The sequence below is a fragment of the Mirounga leonina genome, unplaced genomic scaffold (genome assembly GCF_011800145.1).
Source record: "Mirounga leonina isolate KUSES-001 unplaced genomic scaffold, KU_Mleo_1.0 Mir_106, whole genome shotgun sequence".
In the NCBI taxonomy this organism is placed as follows: Eukaryota; Metazoa; Chordata; class Mammalia; order Carnivora; family Phocidae; genus Mirounga; species Mirounga leonina.
Window position 1 is genome coordinate 4,085,723 of NW_023270232.1, and position 24,558 is coordinate 4,110,280.

The 24,558-nt window shown below is 41.4% G+C and overlaps 1 protein-coding gene across 1 annotated transcript in view; it reads right to left on the reverse strand.

Moving 5' to 3' along the window:
• LOC118017922 (DNA replication ATP-dependent helicase/nuclease DNA2-like) overlaps nucleotides 1–24,248 on the reverse strand; it is a 46,353-nt gene extending 22,105 nt beyond the window's left edge. Inside the window, exons 1-8 of the mRNA XM_035016257.1 lie at nucleotides 23,766–24,248; nucleotides 22,170–22,352; nucleotides 20,731–20,914; nucleotides 16,453–16,598; nucleotides 11,380–11,511; nucleotides 5,056–5,275; nucleotides 2,028–2,145; nucleotides 1,082–1,247 (exon numbers count right to left, since the gene is read on the reverse strand). Coding sequence (XP_034872148.1) covers nucleotides 1,082–1,247; nucleotides 2,028–2,145; nucleotides 5,056–5,275; nucleotides 11,380–11,511; nucleotides 16,453–16,598; nucleotides 20,731–20,914; nucleotides 22,170–22,352; nucleotides 23,766–23,836 — 1,220 coding nt within the window. The 5' untranslated portion in view covers nucleotides 23,837–24,248. The remainder of the gene's footprint in view (nucleotides 1–1,081; nucleotides 1,248–2,027; nucleotides 2,146–5,055; nucleotides 5,276–11,379; nucleotides 11,512–16,452; nucleotides 16,599–20,730; nucleotides 20,915–22,169; nucleotides 22,353–23,765) is intronic.
• Nucleotides 24,249–24,558: the final 310 nt, after the last annotated feature.

A 24,558-nucleotide genomic window follows, 5' to 3' on the forward strand; every position in this document is an offset into this window, starting at 1 on the left:
CAGTCAGTGGAGCATGCAATTCTTGATCTTGGGATTGTAAGTTAGAGCCCCATGTTGGGTATGGAGATCACTTAAAAAAAAATCTTGGGGTGCCTGGGTGGCTCAGTCGGTTACACTCTGCCTTCAGCTCAGGTCATGATCTCAGGGTCCTGGGATCGAGTCCCACGTTGGGCTCCCTGCTCAGTGGGGAGACTGCTTCTCCCTCTCACCCCTGTTCTCTCTCACTCTCAAATAAATAAAATCTTAAAAAAAAATCTTAAAAAAAGAAGAAAAGAAAAATAAACATATATAAACAGAAAGACAAGTCTGTTGAATCATATCAAACTGTCTGTCTGGAAGAACCAATTTCCCTGCTTTTAACTACACAAGGCATAAAATTAAAATAGTAACTAAGAAATAGAAGAATTCTTAAAGTATCACTTAGAAAAGCTGTATAATATTTAAAATTCCTATACTAGTTCCTTTTTTTTTTTTTTTAAGATTTTTTTATTTTGGGGACACCTGGGTGTCTCAGTTGGTTAAGCATCTGCCTTCAGCTCAGGTCATGATCCCAGGGTCCTGGGATCGAGCCCCGCATCGGGCTCCTTGCTCAGCAGAGAGCCTGCTTCTCCCTCTGTCTGCTGCTCCCCCTGCTTGTGCTCTCTCTCTCTCTGACAAATAAAAGAAAAAAAATTTAAAGATTTTTTTATTTTTAAGTTACACTCTACATGGGGTTCAAACTTAAAACCCTGAGATCAAGTCACATGCTCCCCCAAATGAGCCATCCAGATGCCCCTATACTACACTCTTCTTAACCAGATTCCAGTAAGTCCTAAAATTATTTCATTTCCCCAGAAACTATGTGCATCAAGATTAAAATAACCACTTTGGGAAAAAGTTTAAAAAGCATTCTGTCATTCCCCAAGGAAATAGGCTGGTTACAAAATATGAACTGTGTTTTTTTTAATATACCCTTCATTTTAAAAATACTACCCACAAAGAAAAATCACTAAAATGAAATCATCAGTGCCAGACCAGACAACAAACAAAGTTAAATCATTCTGAGTTGAGTAAACATAATTTTGGAAGACAATGTTTTTACCTGCTATAAAGAGCACAGTTGCCAATTTGTGAACAATATTTACAAGTTTGCTGGTCCTCAATTATTTGTGGCAAAGGAGCAAGCTTTGTCTTCTCCTTTTCAATAGCAGATTTGCTAATACGGTGAAGCAAAGAGTATGCCATCTGGTTTCTTAGCCTTAATAATTCTATGGAAAAAGAAGGTGGGGATGTGTTTAAGAATTAAGTTTATTATATATCTTTATCATGTAAAACTTTCAGATTTAAAAACATAAAATGAACATTCATGTTTCCCAATACACTAGAATAACTGAACATTTTGGCGTATATTTGCTTAAATTTTTGTTCACTTCATAAGTTCTTTTAAACAACCATATATCTCATAACTAGTAAATATTATGAAGTTGGTATTTTTAGCTAAATGCTATGGATAAACACAGCTATCTAGAATGTCCCAAATATAAGACAGGAAGTTTAAAATAAATGTTTGTATAATAAAATTTTAAAAGGTTAAAGATCTTTTCAACTGTACAGTATATTGTTAAAATTCTTTTTTTAAAAATACCACAACTGGGGTGCCTGGGTAGCTCAGTTGGTTGAGCAACTGCACTCGGCTCAGGTCATGATCCTGGAGTCCCAGGATCGAGTCCCGCATCAGGCCCCCTGCTCAGCAGGGAGTCTGCTTCTTCCTTTGACCCTACCCCCTCTCATGTTCTCTCTCTCATTCTCTCTCTCAAATAAATAAATAAATAAATCTTTAAAAAAAAAAAAAGTTGGTTAAAAATACCACAACTAAAAATACATAAATAAGCAAGCAAGCAAATAAATAAAACCATAACTACACATTACAACCTATATTAGACCTCACAAGTACAGTGAATGATTTTTAGGTATATATACAGATTACTAAAGGTTAAAGGAAACAAACAAAACCCAGAGAAGGAAATGCAAAGAGAGAACAGCTCGACCTCTTTTATCAAGATGGTTGGCCGGCACAGGGTACATGTGGCCGGTCTTGAGGTAAAGGAGCAGGCCGGCCTCGGGGTCAGCTCTCCTCTCTTGGCTCAGCACTGTGTACAGAACAAGCTGTGAAAACATTGGACATTTTGTCAACGAAAACTAACTTTCATATATCCATGCGTGTTTAGCAATCAACACATACTGGAATTTTAAAATCAAAAGGTCGGGGCACTTGGGTGGCTCAGTCAGTTGAGCAACCGACTACTATGGGTTTCGTCTCAGGTCATGATCTGAGGGTTGTGGGATCCAGCCGCACAACCAGCTCCTCGCTCAGGGGGGAGTCTGCTTGAAAGATGCTCTCCCTCTGCAACCCCCATCGTAAGCACACATGCACACCCCCGTGCTCTGTCTCTAAAAATGAATAAATAAATCTTTAAAAAAATAAAAAATAAAAATACAAAAATCAGGGGGTGCCTGCGTGGCTCAGTCGTTAAGCGTCTGCCTTCGGCTCAGGTCATGATCCCAGGGTCCTGGGATCAAGTCCCGTAATGGGCTCCCTGCTCCAAGGGAAGCCTGCTTCTCCCTCTCCCACTCCCCCTGCTTGTGTTCCCTCTCTCGCTGTCTCTGTCAAATAAATAAAATCTTTTAAAAAATTAAAAAATAAAAAAATAAATAGAAAATAAATAAATCAAAAGGTCAATTAAGCTATTTCTATTTTGAAAATAACAGAAATTAATACAGATAACACAATAATTCAATGTCAAATATTTAACTTCTGCAACATGAACACTGTCTATGCTTCTCAGTTTTACACAATAAAGAAATACACAGAGGGCGCCTGGGTGGCTCAGTCAGGTAAGCATGTGCCTTTGGCCCAGGTCATAATCTCAGGGTCCTGGTATTGAGCCCCAAATCAGGCTCCCTGCTCAATGGGGAGTCTGCTTCTCCCTCTCGCTCTGCCCCTCCTCCTGGCTGTGTTTTTCTCTCATTCTCTCTCTCTCTCAAATAAATGAAATATTTTTTTAAAAAATACATAGAATTTTTCTTAGTAAATATTTAGGTGTGTCTCTGTCAAATAAATAAATAAAATCTTTAAAAAAACAAAAAAAAGAAGGAAATTAACCAAACTATTCTGAAGTTCACAGTCTTTAGAAACTATTTCCCCTGTTTCAAATAATAAATGAACTAAAAAAATAAATAGATAAAAGATAAATAAGTGAACTAAACATTAAAATGCATATTATTTATGTCATAGTTACGGGGACAACTAAATGAGACTATACAAAGTTCATTGTTTTTTGCAGAGCATAAGTCATTATTAGCTACATTAAATTTATGTGGTACTCTCCAAAGAAACCATCTAAGACAAGTTAGAAACAGCTGGTTTACAGTTCATGAAACCACCTTAGCAACAATAGCAAGTTACTTAGTCATATACAACCTGCAAACAAGCTAGTATGTTTTCCAGGAGATTTCCAAGATTAAAATGTTGAAAAATTTATGTCTTTGTTTGTTTGTTTTTTAGTAGGCTCCACACCCAGCCTGGAGCCCAGTGTGGGGCCTGAACTCTCGACCATGAGATCAAGACCTGAGCTGAGATCAAGAGCTGGAAGCCTGGGATATCTGGGTGGCTCAGTCGTTAAGTGTCTGTCTTTGGCTCAGGTCATGATCCCAGGGTCCTGGGATTAAATCCTGCCTGGGGCTCGCTCAGAGGGGAGCCTGCTTCTCCTTCTGCCTGCTATTCCCCCTGCTTGTGCTGTCTGTCTCTCTGACAAATAAATAAAATCTTAAAAAGGAAAAAAAAAATGAGTTGGAAGCTTAACCAACTGAGCCACCCAAGTGTCCCGGATTTATGTCTTTAAATCATAAAATTTCAGGGGCGCCTGGGTGGCTCAGTTGGTTAAGCATGTGCCTTCAGCTCAGGTCATGATCCCAGGGTTCTGGGATCGAGCCCCACCTCGAGCAGGGAGCCTGCTCCTCCCTCTGCCTCTACCCTGATGCCCACTCCGCCCTGGCTCATGCTCTCTCGCTCTCTCAAATAAATAAATAAATAATACATAAATCATGAAATCCCAAAATACCAAGACCAGTCATTATAATTAACATACCTAGGTAGGAGAAAAGAAAGATTTATGTTAATTAAGTCACTATAAATAATGTTTCAGATAATTTTGAAGTACAACAAAAGATTGTTATGTTTACCAAAGAGTAGAAAAGATGAATAAAAACTTGAATTTAACATAATGGTAAGACATGGTTCTATATTTCATTTTAGATAATAATCATTAAAATCAGATTAAGAGTCAAAAATAAAAGAATGGATTTAGACTGATGTTTTCTAAGAGTATCCTATGTTAGATATTACATGAAAACAATAGTTCCATGGTAAATTAAGTTTAGGAAACAATGGGTTTATTTATTTTTTGTTTTGTTTTAAAGATTTTATTTATTTATTTGACAGAGAGAGACCCACAGTGAGAGAGGGAACACAAGCAGGGGGAGTGGGAGAGGGAGAAGCAGGCTTCCCACGGAGCAGAGAGCCCGATGTGGGGCTCGATCCTAGGACCCTGGGATCATGACCTGAGCCGAAGGCAGACGCTTAACGACTGAGCCACCCAGGCGTCTGAAACAATGGGTTTACACATACCTAAACCAAATCCATATTACTCTGATTTCTCAGAAACTTTAATATGCTACCATGCATCATTAAATCTCCAAATATACTTGGTTTCTTCAACTTTTATCACTAAGGAATTCTTTTTTTAGGAGTATCTGTTTAGTAGTTTGGCAACATAAACTTGGCAACACTGGCTTATAAATTCAGCTGTTGTATTTCTTTGCTAGAGAAAACTTTCTGCTGTAGACATGTATACATTTATAAACAATTTGAGTACCCTGGATACATCCCAAATTGAAAAGTACTATATGAAACTTAATACAAAAATCACCCAAATTGAACCAAAATATATAAAGCAGACCTATATTTTTCAGTATACTAAATATTCAGACAATTTTCTTATTAAGACTTATACCTACCTGACTACGGTGTTCAATAGAATTTAATTCTCTGCCAGTTTTAAGTTCCAATGGCATTATCTTATACTTCGTTTTACATCCTCGATGTATTTTCACACCAACTGTGACATCTATTTTGCCTTTCAATCCAAACCTTGGGGACCAAATGCTTTCTTCAATGTCCAATGAGTTTATGACTTCAATATTACACGATGAATTATTGTTATTACCATCACTTGGCCTAAAAAATTAAACACAAAAATACTTCATTAGAACACTAAGCACAGGGTGCCTGGGTGGCTCAGTTGGTTGGGCGTCTGCCTTCGGCTTGGGTCGTGGTCCTGGAGTCCCTGGATCAAGTCCCACGTCGGGCTCCCTGCTCGGCCGGGAGTCTGCTTCTCCTTCTGCCCTTCACCCTGCTTGTGTTCTCTCTCACTCACTTTCTCTCCCTCTCAAATAAATAAATAAAATATTAAAAAAAAAAAAGAACACAGCACATTTCTCTTTATGCTGTTATTGACTCTACTATACACAGAGAATGCAGGGATGGGAAACCAACAACATACGTTTACAGCAGTGATTCTCAAAGTGTGGTGCCTAGAGGAGCAGCATCAACATCACCTGGGAACTTGTAATAAAAGCAAATTCTCAGGCCCCACTCCAGACCTACTCAATCAGAAACTCTGCAGGTGAAGCCCAGCAATTTGTCTTACAAGCTCTGCAAGTAGGGGTGCCTGGGTGGCTCAGTCATTAAACATCTGCCTTTAGCTCAGGTCATGATTCCAGGGTCCTGGGATCAAGCCCCGCATCGGGCTCTCTGCTCAGTGGGGAGCCTGCTTCTCCCCCCTCCTCTGCCTGCCACTCTGCCTACTTGCGCTCTCTCTCCATCAAATAAATAAATAAAATCTCTAAAAATTAATTAATTAAAATAAAAATTGAGATTTAAAAGGCTTAAAAATTCTGACTGTCAGAATACATGATTTAGTTGACTTTGGTTGCTAATTTCATGTTATTTAGATCAGCAGCTATTTCTTAACAAATGAGAATATTTTCTAAGAGAAAGAAAATGACATCTTCAGTGATTCTTTTTTAAACATTTCAGGATGCTTCAAATATAATCTCCAGGAATATATGTATACTTCTGCAACCTCTGAGGAAGACAACAGAGGAATTCAGGGAAGCTACAACTTATCCGAAATTTCTTAAATATTATTCTGTTCTCTTTCTCCAAATGTTATCTAATTGTGTTATATATTTAAATATGCTCCTATGAAATAAAGTAAACTTTATTATTCATAAAATGTCACATGTATACTTAATAGAAGATAGGTAATGAAACTTTTAACACTGCTAATAAAATTCATTCCCCTAGAAAATGAAGTAATGTGATTTCAGACCTAGATCTGTGGAATAAATGACAGTATTTCAATTTAACTACTATGATTTTAATCAACATAATGCTGTAAAACTCCTTCGAGAACCACCTGATTGAGAATATGGTATTGTGAAGATGAAGAAAATTTACACTTAATTACCTATGGGTGAGAAAGTCTCTCTCTTTTTTTTTTAAGATTTTTATTTATTTGAGGGATGCCTGGGTGGCTCAGTTGGTTAAGCGACTGCCTTCGGCTCAGGTCATGATCCTGGAGTCCCGGGATCAAGTCCCGCATCGGGCTCCCTGCTCAGCAGGGAGTCTGCTTCTCCCTCTGACCCTCCCCTCTCTCATGTGTGCTCTCTCTCACTCATTCTCTCTCTCTCAAATAAATAAAATCTTAAAAAAAAAAAAAGATTTTTATTTATTTGACAGAGAGAGTGAGCACAAGGAGGAGGAGCAGCAAAGGGAGAAGGAGAAGCTAGCTCCCCGCTGAACACGACCCAAGCCAAAGGCAGACGCTCAACTAACTGAGCCACCCAGGCGCCCCAGGTTGTCTCTTTAAATGACCTTTAAAGGTCTCATTCTCTGTGCTAAAGTCTAAAGATTTTTTTCTTTAAAGATGGCTATATGGGCGCCTGGGTGGCTCAGTTGGTGAAGCGACTGCTTTCGGCTCAGGTCATGATCCTGGAGTCCCGGGATCGAGTCCCGCATCGGGCTGCCTGCTCGGCAGGGAGTCTGCTTCTCACTCTGACCCTCCCCCCTCTCATGTGCTCTCTCTCATTCTCTCTCAAATAAATAAATAAAATCTTTAAAAAAAAATAAAAGATGACTATAAACTGCTGCGAAAATGACACAAGCTAAAATACAGAGGAGCGCTTCCTTCACAGAAGGACATACAAGATTCCATTGGAAGTAACTGAAACAAACAAACAAAAAAGCCTTATACCAAGATACAGAGAGGAGAACACTGGGCTGGGAATCAAGAATTGTTACTGTAGACTCAGCCCCACCACTGGTTTTTCGTATAAAACCTGGACTAGTCACACCACTCACTGGATCTCAGTTTCCTTATTTGAAACCTAGGAGTTGATCTCAAAAATCCCTTTCAGGTCAAAGACAACTCTGAATCCCACACTTTCCCTGGCTTCCTAATATACTTGTTCCAGGCTACCTAATTCCTTGCTGGTCCATCATCAGCCTCATTCGATGGATTCTACTCCTCTCTCCCTCTGTCCTTACACAGCCCACTCTTAGCTGCCAGAGTTCCATGCCTCTTCTGTTGCCCTACATGTTCTCTCTAAGCAATGCCCTCCAGGTCTATGTTTTCAACTACCACCAGTAGAGAGTTCTTGGAGGGTTTTAGTCTCCCTGTAACACCAGGACCAATGCATGGAATACCTATATGCTGAATAGGTTAAGTCCATGAATCAATGAGAAAATGGCAGCTTATCACTGCAGAAACAATGAATAAATCTTAACCGAAAGAAAAAAACATGCAGACAAAATGCTAAAACAATTAAACAGTAAAAGAAAAGCTAATATCTGAAACAAGGAAAAGGGATATCCACCACAACTTTAATTCTCAAGCAAATTTAAATTACTCCAAAATAAATAATAAGGAAGGACCAGAAAGGTATATAGTGAGGGAGGGTAAACAAGGATAAAGAAATAATTAGGAACAACAGAGAACAAAAATTAAGTTTGTAATTATTACAGAAAATCAATAGAGACCAGAATGACAGAAATACTACAAAACAATGAAACAAATCAGGAGAATGACTACTTAAACATTTATCTGTTTATCACAGTGAAGACTAATGCACTGAGACCCACCCCCTGTTCTAGACATAGGCAATCTGCTCCAAAGAAATAATAAAGAACAAAGCATTTATAAATTAAACCCATTTATTACAGCCTTTTTTTTTTAAGGGAGGGAGCTACTGGTAAATTTAAGACCACTGCAGAAAAAAAGAATATGAAAAATAAACCCAAATCTAAAAGCACGATAAGCCTCATTTTTTTAAACTACCATTATTAAAATATATATCAAAATCCTGGCAAGCTGACTGTGGTTATGGTTACAGAACTCTACAAATATACTAAAAGTCACTGAGTTGTAAATAATAATAAAATAAATAAAAATAATTAAAATCCAGATACAGGACAGAGGCGCCTGGGTGGCTCAGTCGTTAAGCGTCTGCCTTCGGCTCAGGTCACGATCCCAGGGTCTTGGAATTGAGTCCCGCATCGGGCTCCCTGCTCCACGGGAAGCCCGCTTCTCCCTCCTCCACTGCCCCTGCTTGTGTTCCCTCTCTCGCTGTGTCTCTATCAAATAAATAAATAAAATCTTTTAAAAATAAATAAATAATAAAATCCAGACACAGGACATTTATTTTATTTTTTTTTAAAGATTTTATTTATTTATTCATGAGAGAGAGAGAGAGAGGCAGAGGCAGAGGGAAAAGCAGGCTCCCCATGGAGCAGGGAGCCCGATGCGGGACTCGATCCCAGGACCCTGGGATCATGACCTGAGCTGAAGGCAGACGCTTAACCGACTGAGCCACCCAGGCGTCCCCAGACACAGGACATTTAAACATTGCTAACAACCTTCTATAATGATTACAAAATTCTCAGAGAATTCTAGCAATATGTAAAAGGTGGTAAAATTTCCAAATATCTTTGATGAAGTAATCCACTTGGGAGATTTTAACGCCAAGAAATAAGTGTCCCGGGGCGCCTGGGTGGCTCAGTTGGTTAAACGACTGCCTTCGGCTCAGGTCATGATCCTGGAGTCCCGGGATCGAGTCCCACATCGGGCTCCCTGCTCAGCGGGGGGTCTGCTTCTCACTCTGACCCTCCCCCCTCTCATGTGCTCTCTCTCTAATAAATAAATAAAATCTTAAAAAAAAAAAAAGAAATAAGTGTCCCATAGGTCAACCCTTCCACTTGTATACTCTCATTCCTTCTCCCATATTCAAGACATAGCTGACCTTTCCCATCTCTCATGATGACTTCTGCCCTTTCTATGGAATTCTCCCCATCTGCATATGAACACATTATACCTGTCATCTTCAAAACAACAACAAAGCTCTCTTAGCTCCACATAAGCCTCTGGCTACCCTTCCATTTCTATGTGTCCCTCATATAACAAACCCTCACTATAGCTGTCTAACTCCCTGTCTCCAAATCCTCCTCTACCATTCTCCCTTGACATCCTTCTTATCACATTTTCTCCCCTGGAATCACTGCTGCCTTTTCTTTCCCTCACACTCCACATCCAATCCAAAACTACCAGTTCTACCGCTAAAGTCTGACTAAAGTCCAACTGATTCTCATCACTTCCACAACTCTCACTGTGGTCTCAGCCAAAGAAAATTTATATAAATGGAAGCTGTGCCTATTTATTTATTTAATTTTTTTAAAAAGATTTTATTTATTTCAGAGAGAGAATGAGAGACAGAGAGCACGAGACGGAGGAGGGTCAGAGGGAGAAGCAGACTCCCCGCTGAGCAGGGAGCCCGATGCAGGGCTCGATCCCAGGACTCCAGGATCATGACCTGAGCCGAAGGCAGTCGCCTAACCAACTGAGCCACCCAGGCGCCCCAGCTGTGCCTATTTAAAGAAAAAGAAAATGTTGCTCACTTAAGGGGAAAAGAAAGAAAAAAAAAAAGTTTTCTGGGGCGCCTGGGTGGCTCAGTCCTTAAGTGCCTGCCTTCGGCTCAGGTCATGATCCCAGGGTCCCGGGATCGAGCCCCACATCGGGCTCCCTGCTCCGCGGGAGGCCTGCTTCTCCCTCTCCCACTTGCCCTGCTTGTGTTCCCTCTCTCACTGTGTCTCTCTCTGTAAAATAAATAAATAAAATCTTAAAAAAAAAAAAAAAAGGAAATTACATCACAACCCTCCCATGCAAGCAAGCTCTCCATCGGCCTCTTATCTAATCAGAATAGCAGCCAGAGTCCTGACATGGCTTATGAGGCCCCAGGAAAGCTACTTCTGCTCCTTCCTTCCTCACTCTGCTCCCGCCACACTGGCAGGTGTGCATCACCCGAGGGGCTTTTGCCTAGAATGCTCTTCCTGGGGAGAGCTGCGCAGCTACCTCTTTCATCTTCATGCTTCACCTCCACATCATCTTATCGGAGAGGCCTTTCACAATCATTCAGTGGAAATCATATGTCCCACCACCACTACTACCAACTCCATGTTCCTTCTTAGGTTGTTCTACCCTGCATTTACCACAGTCCGCACCCCCCCACCATTGTTTACTTGTTCAGTAGTACAGAATCCCCATGAAGTCAGCTGCTTTCCCCTCCCCCACCCCCGCTATGATAATCCCAGCACCTAGAACATTACCTGGCACATATTAGGCACTCAATAAATATTTGCTGAATGAGTAAACAATGATAGAGAAAAAATGTATTACTTATAAACTTATATGAATGCTTCTTTAAGGGGAAAAACAATAAAATACCAAATGCCAAACCGAGTTAAATGGTTAAACCCAGTATTTGAACAGATAGCACAAATCCACAAGACAATCAACATGTGACACAGTCCATATAGGATAGTAATAGAAATGCATACGAAATTAGGACCCCCAGACTATTTACAAATTGGTTATTTTATTTAAAAAACATACTGACAGGAGCACCTGGCTGGCTCAGTCGGTGGAGAATGCGACTCTTGATCTTTGAATTCAAGTCCCACATTGGGTGTAGAGATTACTTAAAAAAAAAAATGTTAAAAACATACTGATATACAAAAATCAGAAGATTTTATTATAACGAAAGTAGAATTTCTATTCATTAGATTATTTTTTGTTCTGGAAAGACACTCAGGACTGTAATTTATAAAATAAGCAAACAAAAAAGCTAGTTGTACTAACTAGACCTTTAAAAAGCTTTAATTCAATGTACAGAATAAAATTCTGATCTGAACATATGAACACCATATAAACAAAATGAGTTTCTTACAGAGAGAGCTGCATCTGGGGGAAGTCACCTGAAGTGTATTTATGCATGAAATCTCCGGCCCATTTAGAAAATGAAGGAAGATACTCCTCTACTTCTTGTTTTATCTCCTCTTGATTCAGATTTAAGCGATACCTGCAAAATAAGAGATTAAACAAGAAAGCATAAATATGGAAAAAGTAAATAAGGACAAAAACATCCAAATAAACAAGTTATCCATCAACTAATTAACGGATGTATAATGTGATGTATACATGGGGCACCTGGCTGCCTCAGCTGGTAGAACGTAGAGTGTGCGACTCTTGATCTCGGAGTCATGGGTTCAAGCCCTACATTGGGGATAGAGTGTACTTTAAATAAAGAAAATCCTTTTTTTTTTAAAGATTTTATTTATTTATTTGACAGAGAGAGACACAGTGAGAGAGGGAACACAAGCAGGGGGAGTGGGAGAGGGAGAAGCAGGCTTCCCGCGGAGCAGGGAGCCCAATGCAGGGCGCGATCCCAGGACTCTGGGACCATGACCCGAGCTGAAGGCAAACGCTTAACCACTGAGCCAACCAGGCGCCCCATAAAATCTTCTTTTTAAATGTGGTGTATACATAGAATGGAATATTATTCAGCCTTAAAACAGAAGAGAGCAGAGGCCTATCAGTCCACCAAAAGAACTGATTCAGCAGAGAAAACAAAATTAGCAACCCTAGCTCTGCCAAGATTGCTTCTCCTGAGCACAGTGGCAACCTCAAGCTGAAAGAGAAGCTGACATTCCTCAGGGGAGCAACTGCTAATACAAGAAAGCCCCAAATAATCACACATTCAGACTACCAGAGGCAAAGGTTATCCTTTGCAAAAGGCTGCTTGAAATCTGGCAAAGTCCTTGGCTAGCAGCAACATGCCACACCTTAGCACTTACGCCCCTGACACAGCCATCGGATGTCACCACATGCCAGGCCCCAGCCACTAGGCTGTGTGGCGAGAAGAGGCCTGAAGGCAAGGTGAGCAAGACCAGCTCTGCCCATTGCAGTGGGTGCCCCTGAACCCACGGGGCACACCAGGATGTCCAGGGCCCTGCTCAGCCTGTTCTATGACTAGTGTCTTCATGGTTTAAAGCCCATCATATGTACCATGATGTATACTACTTAATCTTACAAAAAGAATCTACACACATCTAACAGGTGAATCCAAGTAAAGAGTATATGAATGCTGTCTGCACTAATCTTGCAACATTTCTCTAAATTTGAAATTATTTCCAAATAAAAAGATTTTTTAAATGTTTTAAGCACATATATTCTCTGGCCCAACAATTCTACTTCTACGTATTTAACCCAAATATATGCCTCACAGGTATGAAATAAAGGATATATAAAGGTATTTCCTGGGTTTTTTTTTTTAAGATTTATTTATTTATTAGAGGTACAGAGAGCAAGAGAGAGTGACCAGAGACAGAAGCAGAGGGAGAGGGAGAGAAAATCTCAAGCAAACTCCACACTGAGCACGGAGCCCAAGGCAGGGCTCAATCCCACGATCCCAAGATCATGACTTGAGCTGAAATCAAGAGTTGGACGCTCAACCAACTGGGCCACCCAGGGGCCCCTAAAGGTATTTCTTATACAATTGCTAATAAAAGCAAAGATTGAAATGCCAGAGGGATACTTAAATAAATTATAATACATTCATACAACGAAATATTATGCCATTATTAATGAAAAATGACAGTTCAGGGGCACCTGGGTGGCTCAGCCGGTTGAGCATCGGACTCTTGATTTCAGCTCAGGTCATGATCCTGGGATTATGAGATCAAGCCCTGCAACAGGCTCAGCGCTGGGCTGGGTGTGGAGCCTGCTTAAGTTTTTCTCTCTCCCTCTCCTTCTGCTTCTACCACCCCCCACCCACTCTTTCTCTCAAAAAAAAAAAAAAAAAAGAGTCAGCTCAGTAAGCACTAATATGGAATGATCACCAAGCTTAACCTTTAAGTGCACAATAATGTGCATAGTATTCTACAATTTACCTAACAAAAAAAAAAATGTGTACACATACCCACACACACATACCATCACACATAAACATTTGAAATCTCTGTGTAAGGACATGCAAGAAACTGGTAACAGTGGTTGCCTTTGGGGCACCTGAGCAGCTCAGTTGGTCAAGTGTCTGCCTTCAGCTCAGGTCGTGATCCCAGGGTCCTGGGATTGGATTCCTCATCGGGGCTCCCTGGGATTGAGTCCCACATTAGGTTCCTTGTCTTCTGCATTTAAATTCTCCTTTATTATTTTAGCCAAGTCACAGCAAAACAACATGTAACAGCCTGGTCTTTCCAGATATTATTAAGATACTTAAGGTAGGATCTTCAAGCCTAGACTTTTATAGGTATTAACAAGAGGGTAAAGCATAGAAGATAAAAATCTGGGGGCACCTGGGTGGCTCAGTGGGTTAAGCATCCAACTGTTGATTTAGCTCAGGCCTTGATCTCAGGGCTGTGAGTTCAAGCCCCACGGTGCGCTCCACACCGGGTGTGGAGCCTGTATTTAAAATAAAATCTGTTCTGGGGCGCCTGGGGTGGCTCAGTCATTAAGCGTCTGCCTTCGGCTCAGGTCATGGTCCCAGGGTCCTGGAATCGAGCCCCGCATTGGGCTCCCTGCTCTGCGGGAGGCCTGCTTCTCCCTCTCCCACTCCCCCTGCTTGTGTTTCCTCTCTTGCTGTCTCTGTCAAAAAATAAATAAAAATCATGGGGCGCCTGGGTGGCTCAGTTGGTTAAGCGACTGCCTTCAGCTCAGGTCATGATCCTGGAGTCCCTGGATCGAGTCCCGCATCGGGCTCCCTGCTCGGCAGGGAGCCTGCTTCTCCCTCTAACCCTCCCCCCTCTCATGTACTCTCTCTCTCTCATTCTCACTCTCTCAAATAAATAAATAAATCTTTAAAAAAATAAATAAATAAATAAATAAATAAAAATCTTAAAAAAACAAACAAACAAAAAATAGCAAAATAAAATCTGTTCTAAGGACTGTAATAAGATAGAAGGATCGATGAGAGGGTAGAAAAGAACTTTCAACCTGTTGTTTTAGGGCCTGGGAATTTTTTAAAAAGTTTCCACTTGATGGGACGGACGCCTGACTGGTTCAGTCAGTAGAGCATGCAACTCTTGATCTTGGGGTAGTGAGTTTTCATCCCACACATGGGGCAGAGTTTACTTTAAAAAAAAAAAAAAAGCGGCACTATGGCTTCCTACTTGCTCACTTTCTTAGACCCTTTAATCTGAAGTAGCAGCTGCTATGTTGTGAGGAGAGGCTCACGTGGCAAGAAACTGAAGCCTCATGACAACAGCTGTGAGTGTATCATCGTGGAGGCAGGTCCTCCCTTCAAAGGACTGCAGCTCCAAATGGGAGACCCTGAGCCCGAAGCATCCAGCTAAGCCACCTCTGCATTCCTAACCTACAGAAACTATAAGATAATTGATTACTTGTCATTTTAAGCCACTAAGTTTTTTGTTTGTTTGTTTTTTTAAGCTACTAGGTTTTGATTTGTTTCAGGGCAATGATCAATACAACACACAACAGGTATCACTATACGTTGATTAGGGTATGACAAAAAAAGTTAAAACTCTGAAATGCCAAGGCGGGGGGCGCCTGGGTGGCTCAGTCGTTGAGCGTCTGCCTTCGGCTCAGGTCATGGTCCCAGGGTCCTGGGATCGAGTCCCACGTCGGGCTCCCTGCTCGGCGGGAAGCCTGCTTCTCCCTCTCCCACTCCCCCTGCTTGTGTTCCTGCTCTCGCTATCTCTCTCTCTCTCTCTGTCAAATAAATAAATAAATAAATAAATCTTAAAAAAAAAAAAAAAAAACCCTCTGAAATGCCAGAAACAAGTGTTGGCAAGGATGTGGGGGGAAAAAAACCCAAAAACCCTCATGTACTGTTGGTGGGAATGCAAACTAGTGCAGCCACTGTGGAAACAGTATAGAGGTTCCTCAAAAAATTAAAAATAGGGGCGCCTAGGTGGCTCAGTCAGCTAAGAGTCTGCCTTCAGCTCAGGTCATGATCCCGGGGTCCTAGGATCAAGCCCTGAGTTGGGCTCCCGGCTCAGCGGGGAGTGTGCTTCTCCCTCTGCCCCTCCCCCCGCTCCTGCTCTCTCCCTCTCAAATAAATAAATAAAATATTTTTTAAAAAAATAAAAAAGAAAATGTTTTAGGACAATAGATTATGTCATTAGTAAATCAGTTGTATGGCATTTTAACTCTTTTTTTTTTTTTAAAGATTTTATTTATTTATTTGAGAGAGAGAGCACATGAGAGGGGGGAGGGTCAGAGGCAGAAGCAGGCTCCCTGCCGAGCAGGGAGCCCAATGCGGGACTCGATCCGGGGACTCCAGGATCATGACCTGAGCCGAAGGCAGTCGCTTAACCAACTGAGCCACCCAGGCGCCCCCAGTTGTGTGGCATTTTAGAACATGTATTTTCCACATAAACAGGGAAAGAGAATTACATCTGGGGAAAAATTACATTACAACTAGTTTGGAAATCAAAATTACCCCTAATAAAAATACTTCTGTGAAAAAACATGGTCTGCAACAAGAGTCACAAAGAAACAGCAGAATATGTTGACGCTCTGCATGTAGTCACTCATAAAATGCCAACAATTAGCCATTTGTGGGCTTATGTATATTTTCTCCACTGTCACAAAAAGTCAGCAAAATAGGTATTATCACCTTTTTCAAAATTTTTAAGTAACCTGTTCAATCCTAAAAACTAGAATTTAAAACTAGGTCCATCTGACTCCCAAACCCATACAATTTACAGTATGTCACATTTCTAGAAGTAAGCCAAATGTTTTTCACACTCTCAGAGAGCAGCTGAAGAGTCTATTGTGCAGGTGTACAGAATATCCAGATATTTTTAGCTCAAGAGTTTCTATTCTGCAATTTCAGAAGCTCCTCACAGAACTGCAGTGGGGTACTACATCCCTGAATCTGCATTCTAGTATTACTCTGATTTATATTTAATAGTCTAATAACCAAATACCTTATAATAGATTACAGGAAAGAATGTTCTATAATAAAATAGTACCTACAGTACATCTTGTAACTACTTACATTTCCTTAAGATGCCTTATTTCTTGAACAGTTTGAAAAGCAAATTCTTGTAGCTTTTCTGGGGCAAAGCTATTGCTTATTGCTTTTTGAAATACTTCATGAAGAACTGTACCAATCAGCATTTGGTGTGTGGCCGGTTCAGAGCTCTATTAAAAAAAAAATCATACATTTTACTACAAGACATATTAACAGACATGATCCCATATTTATTACCTATCCTATTAAACCACCACAGCCAAAGTGCACTGGTGAGACAAATGCCAAAATATTAAACAATTTTTTTTTCTAGTTAGTAAAATTATAGATGACTTTCACTTTAAGATTTTTTTTTTAATTTATTCATTTGAGAGAAAGAGAGAGCACAAGCATGGGGAGAGGCAGAGGGAGAAGCAGACTCCCCACTGAAAAGGGAGCCCAACGTGGGACTCAATCCCAGGGCCCTGAGATCATGACCTGAGCCAAAGGCAGACGCTCAACTGACTGAGACACCCAGGTGCCCAACTTGCACTTTCTTCTATTCAGAATTACCTGATTTTACAAGCATGTTATTTTTTTAAAAATCAGTAATTTCCATTTTGAAATCAATAGAAGTAACCCTATATGAAAAAGTTCAATGTATTCTCAAACGCTTAACATATTCTTTTCTAATTTCACTTTATAATCTACTCAAATAAAACCCAATAAAGCCATAACTCCTAAATTCATGTAAGTGAAAGATATTACTCAAACAGGGGTGCCTGGGTGGCTCAGTCATTAAGCGTCTGCCTTCAGCTCAGGTCATGATCCCAGGGTCCTGGGATCGAGCCCCGCATCGGGCTCCCTGCTCTGCGGGAAGCTTGCTTCTCCCTCCCCCAGCCCCCTGCTTGTGTTCCTTCTCTCGCTGTCAGATAAATAAATAAAATCTTTAAAAAAAAAAAAAAGATATTACTCAAACAAGCTTTAAACTTACAACAGAGATTTCTGACGAGTTTCCTCCACTCAAAAAGAAACAGTATTTTAAAAAAGAAAAAAAAGACACAGTATTTCTCAATTAACTCTATTCTTAGCCTAAACCTTCCTCTTAAAGATACCAAAGTAGATAAAGCCACCAAAACATGCTTCAGGAATTTTAAAAATTAATTTACAGGGGCGCCTGGGTGGCTCAGTCGTTAAGCGTCTGCCTTAGGCTCAGGTCATGATCCCAGGGTCCTGGGATCAAGCCCCGCATTGGGCTCCCTGCTCAGTGGGAAGCCTGCTTCTCCCTCTCCCACTCCCTGTTTGTGTTCCCTCTCTCACTGTGTCTCTCTCTGGCAAATAAGTAAAATCTTAAAAAAAAAAAAAAAATTTAATTTACAGAGGGACTCTCTATACTATTTATGCAAGTTTTTCTGAGTCTAAAATTATTGCAAAATAAAAGGTTTTTATAAAAATTTTTAAATATTCAGGTCTGCTTTATAAAATATGGTTAAAAGAGAAGTCAATAGACCCCCACCACCACCAATGAAAATATCAAGCTGATTTTTCTACAATTAGGGGCGCCTGGGTGGCTCAGTCGTTAAGCGTCTGCCTTCAGCTCAGGTCATGATTCCAGGTCCTGGGATTGAACCCCGTATCGGGCTCCCTGCTCGGCAGGAAGGCTGCTTCTCCCTCTCCCACTCCCTCTGCTTGTATTCCCTCTCTCGCTGTGTCTCTGTCAAATAAATAAATAAAATCTTTAAAAAAATAAATAAAAGTTAAAACTACAATTAATTGATAACTAAGACTATTGGAAAATGTCTATTTAGGCATTTTTCCTTCTTTTTTTTTTTCTTTGCTCAGCTGTATTTTTGGCTTTCTACATACATATAAATTGTATAATTTAAAAAATACCCCAGGGACACCTGGGTGGCTCAGTCGTTAAAGCATCTGCCTTCGGCTCAGGTCATGATCCCAGGGTTCTGGGATCGAGCCCTGCATCAGGCTCCCTGCTCCACGGGAAGCCTGCTTCTCCCTCTCCCACTCCCCCTGTTTGTGTTCCCTCTATCACTGTGTCTGTCAAATAAATAAAATTTTTTAAGAAAAAAATACCCCGAAAGGAAGAAACTCTTTTAACAAATAAAACCCAGGGGCGCCTGAGTGGCTCAGTCGTTAAGTGTCTGCCTTCGGCTCAGGTCATGATCCCAGAATCCTGGGATCGAGCCCCACATTGGGCTCCCTGGTCAGCGGGGAGCCTGCTTCTCCCTCTCCCACTCCCCCTGCTTGTGTTCCCTCTTTCACTGTGTCTCTCTCTGTCAAATAAATAAATAAAATCTTTAAAAAAATAAAAAATAAAACCCAGGTTCTTCAACAAATGGCACTGAAGCAAAGAGGGTGAGTATAAGGCAGAACCAACAGAGATTAAAAGAAACTCAGGAGGGCGCCTGGGTGGCTCAGTTGGTTAAGCGACTGCCTTCAGCTCAGGTCACGATCCTGGAGTCCTGGGATCGAGTCCCGCATCAGGCTCCCTGCTCAGCGGGGAGTCTGCTTCTCCCTCTGCCCCTCCCCCCTCTCATGCTCTATCTCATTCTCTCTCTCAAATAAATAAAATCTTAAAAAAAAAAGAAGAAACTCAGGAGACATACCAACCAAACATAACACAAAGACCTTGTTTGAGAGAACCTGGCTGGCTTAGGGGGCACGCAAATCTTGATCTTGGGGTTGTGGGTTTGAGACCTACACTGGGGTTAGAGACTACTTAAAAAAATTACAATCTTAAGGGGTGCCTGGGTGGCTCAATTGGTTAAGCATTTGACCCTTAATAACCACTCAAGTCATGATCTCACAGTCTTGTGATCAAGCCCTGCCACAGGCTCTGTGCACTCAGCGCAGAGACTGCTTCATATTCTCTCTCCTTCCCACCCTCTCTGTCAAATAAATAAAATCTTTAAAAAATAATAAATACAGTCTTCAAAAAAAAAAGACCTTGTTTGGATTCTGTCTGATTCTAAGAAAACAACTGAATAAAAAGATATTTTCTTGGGAACCTGGGTGGCTCAGTCGGTTAAGCATATGCCTTTGGCTCAGGTCATGATCTCAGAGTCCTGGGATGGGTGAGCATCAGGCTCCCTGCTCAGCGGGGAGCCTATTTCTCCCTCTGCCTGCCGTTCCCCCTGCTTGTGCTCTTTCTCCCTCTCTGAAAAATAAATAAAATCTAAATCTATCTATCTATCTATCTATCTTTTTAAAAAAAGATTTTATTATTTGAGAGAGCACAAGCGAGAGAGAGAGAGAGAGAGAGAGAGAGAGAGAGTGAGTGCACAAGCAGGGGGGAGGGGCAGAGGAAGAGAGAGAAGCAGATTCCCCACTGAGCAGGGAGTCTGATTCAGGGCTCGATCCCAGGACCCCAGGATCATGACCTGAACTGAAGGCAGATGCTTCATCAACTGAACCATACAGGAGCCCCTTAAAAGATATTTTCAATAAAAGACATTACAGGAGCGCCTGGGTGGCTCAGTCAGTTAAGCGTCCAACTTTTGATCAGCTCAGATCACATGATCTCAGGGTCATGAGATGGAGCTGCACGACGGAGCTATATCCAGCTTGGTGCTGAGCATAGAGCCTGCTTGAGATTCTCCCTCCCTCTCCCCCCACCTGCAAGGACACTCTCTCTCTCTCAAAAAAAAATAAAAAGATAAAAGATGCTACAGATAGGGGCGCCTGGGTGGCTCATTCGTTAAGCGTCTGCCTTCGGCTCAGGTCATGATCCCAGGATCCTGGGATCGAGCCCCACATCAGGCTCCCTGCTCAGCGGGAAGCCTACTTCTCCCTCTCCCACTCCCTCTGCTTGTGTTCCCTCTCTCGCTGTGTCTCTCTCTCTGTCAAATAAATAAATAAAATCTTTAAAAAAAAAAAAAAAGATGCTACAGATAAATTGGGCATTATAATAATTTAAGGAATTACTGTTCATTTGTATGATAAAGATATATTTTTTAAAGATCCTCAGCTTTCATTTACTTGCAAAATAATGTTTGAAAACAGCAAAATGGATACATGGGAGTTTACTTAAAAAAAAAGTGTGGGGCGCCTGCGTGGCTCAGTCCGTTAAGCATCTGCCTTCTGCTCAGGTTATGGTCCCAGAGTCCTGGGATCAAGCCCCACATCGGGCTCCTTGCTCAGCGGGGAGCCTGCTTCTCCCTCTCTCTCTGCCCTCCCCCTGCTCATTCTTGTTCTCTCTCATTCTCTCTCAAATTAATAAATAAAATCTAAAAAAAAAAGAAAAAGTGTAAAAGTGCTCTGTAACTCTAAAACCCTGTAGAAACATTAGCTGTTAATATTATTCACCCTAAAAGTTTCATTCAGGACAGCTCTTCTCATACACCGAATACTACTGGCTATGCTTGTGCCAGAAATCAGCATGTCTGGATATAGAATTAAATATCCAAAATCTTCATCTATTATCCAAGTATCAGATAGGCAGTCTCCCTCCAAATGAATGATGTCCCCTGGCTCCACTGGTAAAGAGCACCTACGAACAAAGCAAAGTATACATAGTTTAGATTCCTACATTTAAACATATTAAGGAAGCCTCAAAAGTAAATGAATATTTTATCTGAAGGAATAGTATTTGTAAATTTCTGGGTCTTTCAAAAAAATTTAATACTAGGATGCAGTCTTTTGAATCAACTCCTAGTCACTCTACTCCTTTCTACCTTTGAAATATACCTGAGAATACTCAAGGGTCTTCCTTAAATACCCAAAAGGAAAACTGCTTAATGTTATCATCTACTGCAAAAGCTACAAATCTTTAATAGTGTTAGTACATAGCTCCAATTATGGATTAGGTTGTTTCTTTTTTTTTTTTTTTTAAAGATTTTATTTATTTATTTGAGAGAGAGAGAGCATGAAAGGGGGGAGGGTCGGAGGGAGAAGCAGACTCCCTGCCGAGCAGGGAGCCGGATGCAGGACTCGATCCAGGGACTCCAGGATCATGACCTGAGCCGAAGGCAGTCGCTTAACCAACTGAGCCACCCAGGTGCCCGGATTAGATTGTTTCAATAATAATTCTCTCATTCTTAAGACTTCTAGCATATCGGGGCACCTAGGTGGCTCAGATGGTTAAGCGTCTGCCTTCGGCTCAGGTCATGATCCCAGGATCCTGGGATCCAGCCCCGCATCAGGCTCCCTGCTTGGCAGGGAACCTGCTTCTCCCTCTCTCTCTACTGTTCCCTCTCGCTCTATCAAATAAATAAAATCTTTAAAAAAAAAAAAAAAGACTTCTAGCATATCTACAGTTTCTGTAAGTCTTGAGGCATGAAGCCAAACCCAATGTGTTAATAAAATCATATTTATAATTTTTATCTAGACAAAGACTCTAAATAGACAAAAATTAGACCTCCACTTTCTTGCATTTCCCCTTCATCCCTCACATACCATACTTTGCTTGAGTAGAGAAATCTAGGGTTTAAGAATGTTCGTATGCTGTAATTAATTTTGCTCTTAGTGAAAAGCTGCAATCTTAAAAAGTACTGGGAAATTTTGGAAGTAGTCATTTATAAGTCCCTTTGTAGTTAATTTTCAAATGACAATAAAAACCAAGTTCCAGAATAAGGAGCTGGAGATGCTGGGGTAACAAGCACAATTTTTACATGAAATTAATTCAGGTTCACATCTACTCCCTTTATTAACAATTAAATTACAGCAACATCCACACAAGCCTATGTGATGAGTTTTAAGATGGTACCCTTAAGCCAGATAGGTGCTCAAAGTCACACGAAAATTACCAGTTATTCCTAAGGATACACAGTTCTTTATTTTCTAGTGACTGGGAAGCAGTGATGATTAGGTGTTTTTCATGGGTTCCTTCTTCATTCTGTACAATATTGACTGCTAATACCAGGTACCGGTTATCCATTCCTCGGCTCAGAACTGTTTTAGAAAAGGAAGCTTCCACCTTCTTCTGAAATCTGAAACATATACAAATACAACTACTGTACCATGAAATAAGAAGCCATCGAATTTCCTTTATCTACAAACCAACCTTCTCAATTTTCTAGGTTTGTTTCTTCTAGAAAGCTTATCATAATGACCATTAGCTAAATAGGTAAAAATTAAGAGAGTAAGGGCACAGCAGAATTCCTATGATAAAAACTTCCCAGAAGTAATGCCATTTAAAACATGCTTATGATATGGATTTTTCCAAATACTGTATAAGTTCTTAGGAGGAGCTCTGTGGGACATCCATGATAATGAGGATTAAGGATAAATTGAAAAATACTAAATAACAAATTCCTACCACTGGTGCAAACCTTCCCAAAGTACAAGCAAAAGGAAATGTCTTGGACACTATCCTTTTTGTAAATGAAAGGGATATTTGTTAGGGAAAAGCATAGTGTGGATGGTTTGCTGAAGACCTACTGTGAGTCAGCGTTACATTAATCTTTAGGCCTACTTAGAAATCATCTACTCCAAACTACTATTTAATGAAGAAAATCTTTCTATAAAATCTCAGTGAGAATCAACTAGCCCCTACCTCGCAGAGAAAAGCAAGCTTACTACCTGTCATGTTAGCTCATTCCTTCATAGAGCAACTCAGACATTTCTTATTTATAATGGGCAAGTCAACTTCACAATACTTTTATCCATTAATCCTAGCCGCCTGAAAACGATGCAGAATTCTCTAATCGTTCTAGAAAACATTAAGTCCCTCATTAGTCTTTCCAGTTTGACTGCAGTCTTTGTCAGTGACAGTACAACAGAATCCAACGTCATTACCTCTCTAATTGTAATACCCAACCCTAGGCTCTATTACTTTGTAATGGCCTCATTCACCTACTCCAGGAAGCCTCAGGCCATGAATTTCCCAAGGTCGGCTGGGATGCCTTAAGGACTTTCGCAAATGATAATGCTGATCAAAACCCAAAATGCAAAGATCCGTAAACAATAATTAGCATCATTATTATTAACTGAAAATAATTCCACACCATGATTGTGGGTCAAGCTGCCCTAACCATTTAGTCCAAGTTGAGGGTAGAGAGCTCTCCTGGGACAAGATTCCCCAACGAAACCTTGAGAAAAGCATCTAGCAGTTGCAATTGCCCTTTACGAGGGCGTTTAAGAGGCTGGCACGCCCTGAATTCAGGCAAGTGATATGAAGAGAAAGAATGAACCGTTGGGTGAGCAGTCTTTGGGCTCTGGCCCGAGTGTGGCCCCAGAGAGAACACTACGAAGCAGACCCCAGCTCCGGAAACTCGTCGGGCGCCCGGAGCCGAGTCACTGAATTCCGAGCCCGGCTCCGCCGAGACGTGGGTGCGGCCTCTCCCGCGCCTTTCTTTCAAATCTCCCGCCTGGCTCCCAGACCCTCCCTCCGCTCCGCTCACAGCTCCGCCGGCCGCTCGGCCTCTTCCTGGAGACTCTTCTTCAGCAGCTCCAGTTCTTCCAGTTGCGCCATGGCAGGCGCGGAGAATGCAAACTGTCGCCAGGTAAAATCAGGGAAACACAGCCGCTCCAACGAGAAAAAGAAGCGCGAGTTTGTGAGGCGCCGCGCGCATGCGCCTCCCCGCGTGCTCCCCAGGGACCTGCGCGAAGGGGCCCCTCCCAGCCCCGCGGGTTCCACGCGGAGCCCCGGGTGGCGGTGTTCCGAACAGACAGTCTTTGCTCCCTTGCTTTAGGGTTTGGGAAACAGGGAGTCTTCATAATCGGGCCCAGACTAAATGCTTCCGCACTTTCCTTAGAAACGCCAATCTTTGCTCAACACAGACTCGTAGAACAGAACCGATGGCCCAAACCCAAGTGTCCCTTGTTAGCTTGCAGAATTTTCCATTTTGGGGAGAAACAAGCTCCCCTCCTTTTTTTTTAGATTTTATTTATTTTTTTGAGCGAGAGAGAGAGAGAGCACTGGCGGGGAGGGGCAGAGGGAGAAGCAGACTCCCCGCTGAGAACGGAGCCCCAGGCCGGCTGGATCTCAGGACCCTGAGATCATGACCTGAGTGGAAGGCAAGCAGAGGTCTAACCAACTGAGGCACCCAGGTGCCCCTGCCTTTTTTTGGTTTTGTTTTGTTTTTTGCTTTTTGTTTTGTTTTTAAGATTTATTTAGTTTAGGGCGCCTGGGTGGCTCAGTTGGTTAAGCGACTGCCTTCGGCTCAGGTCATGATCCTGGAGTCCCGGGATCGA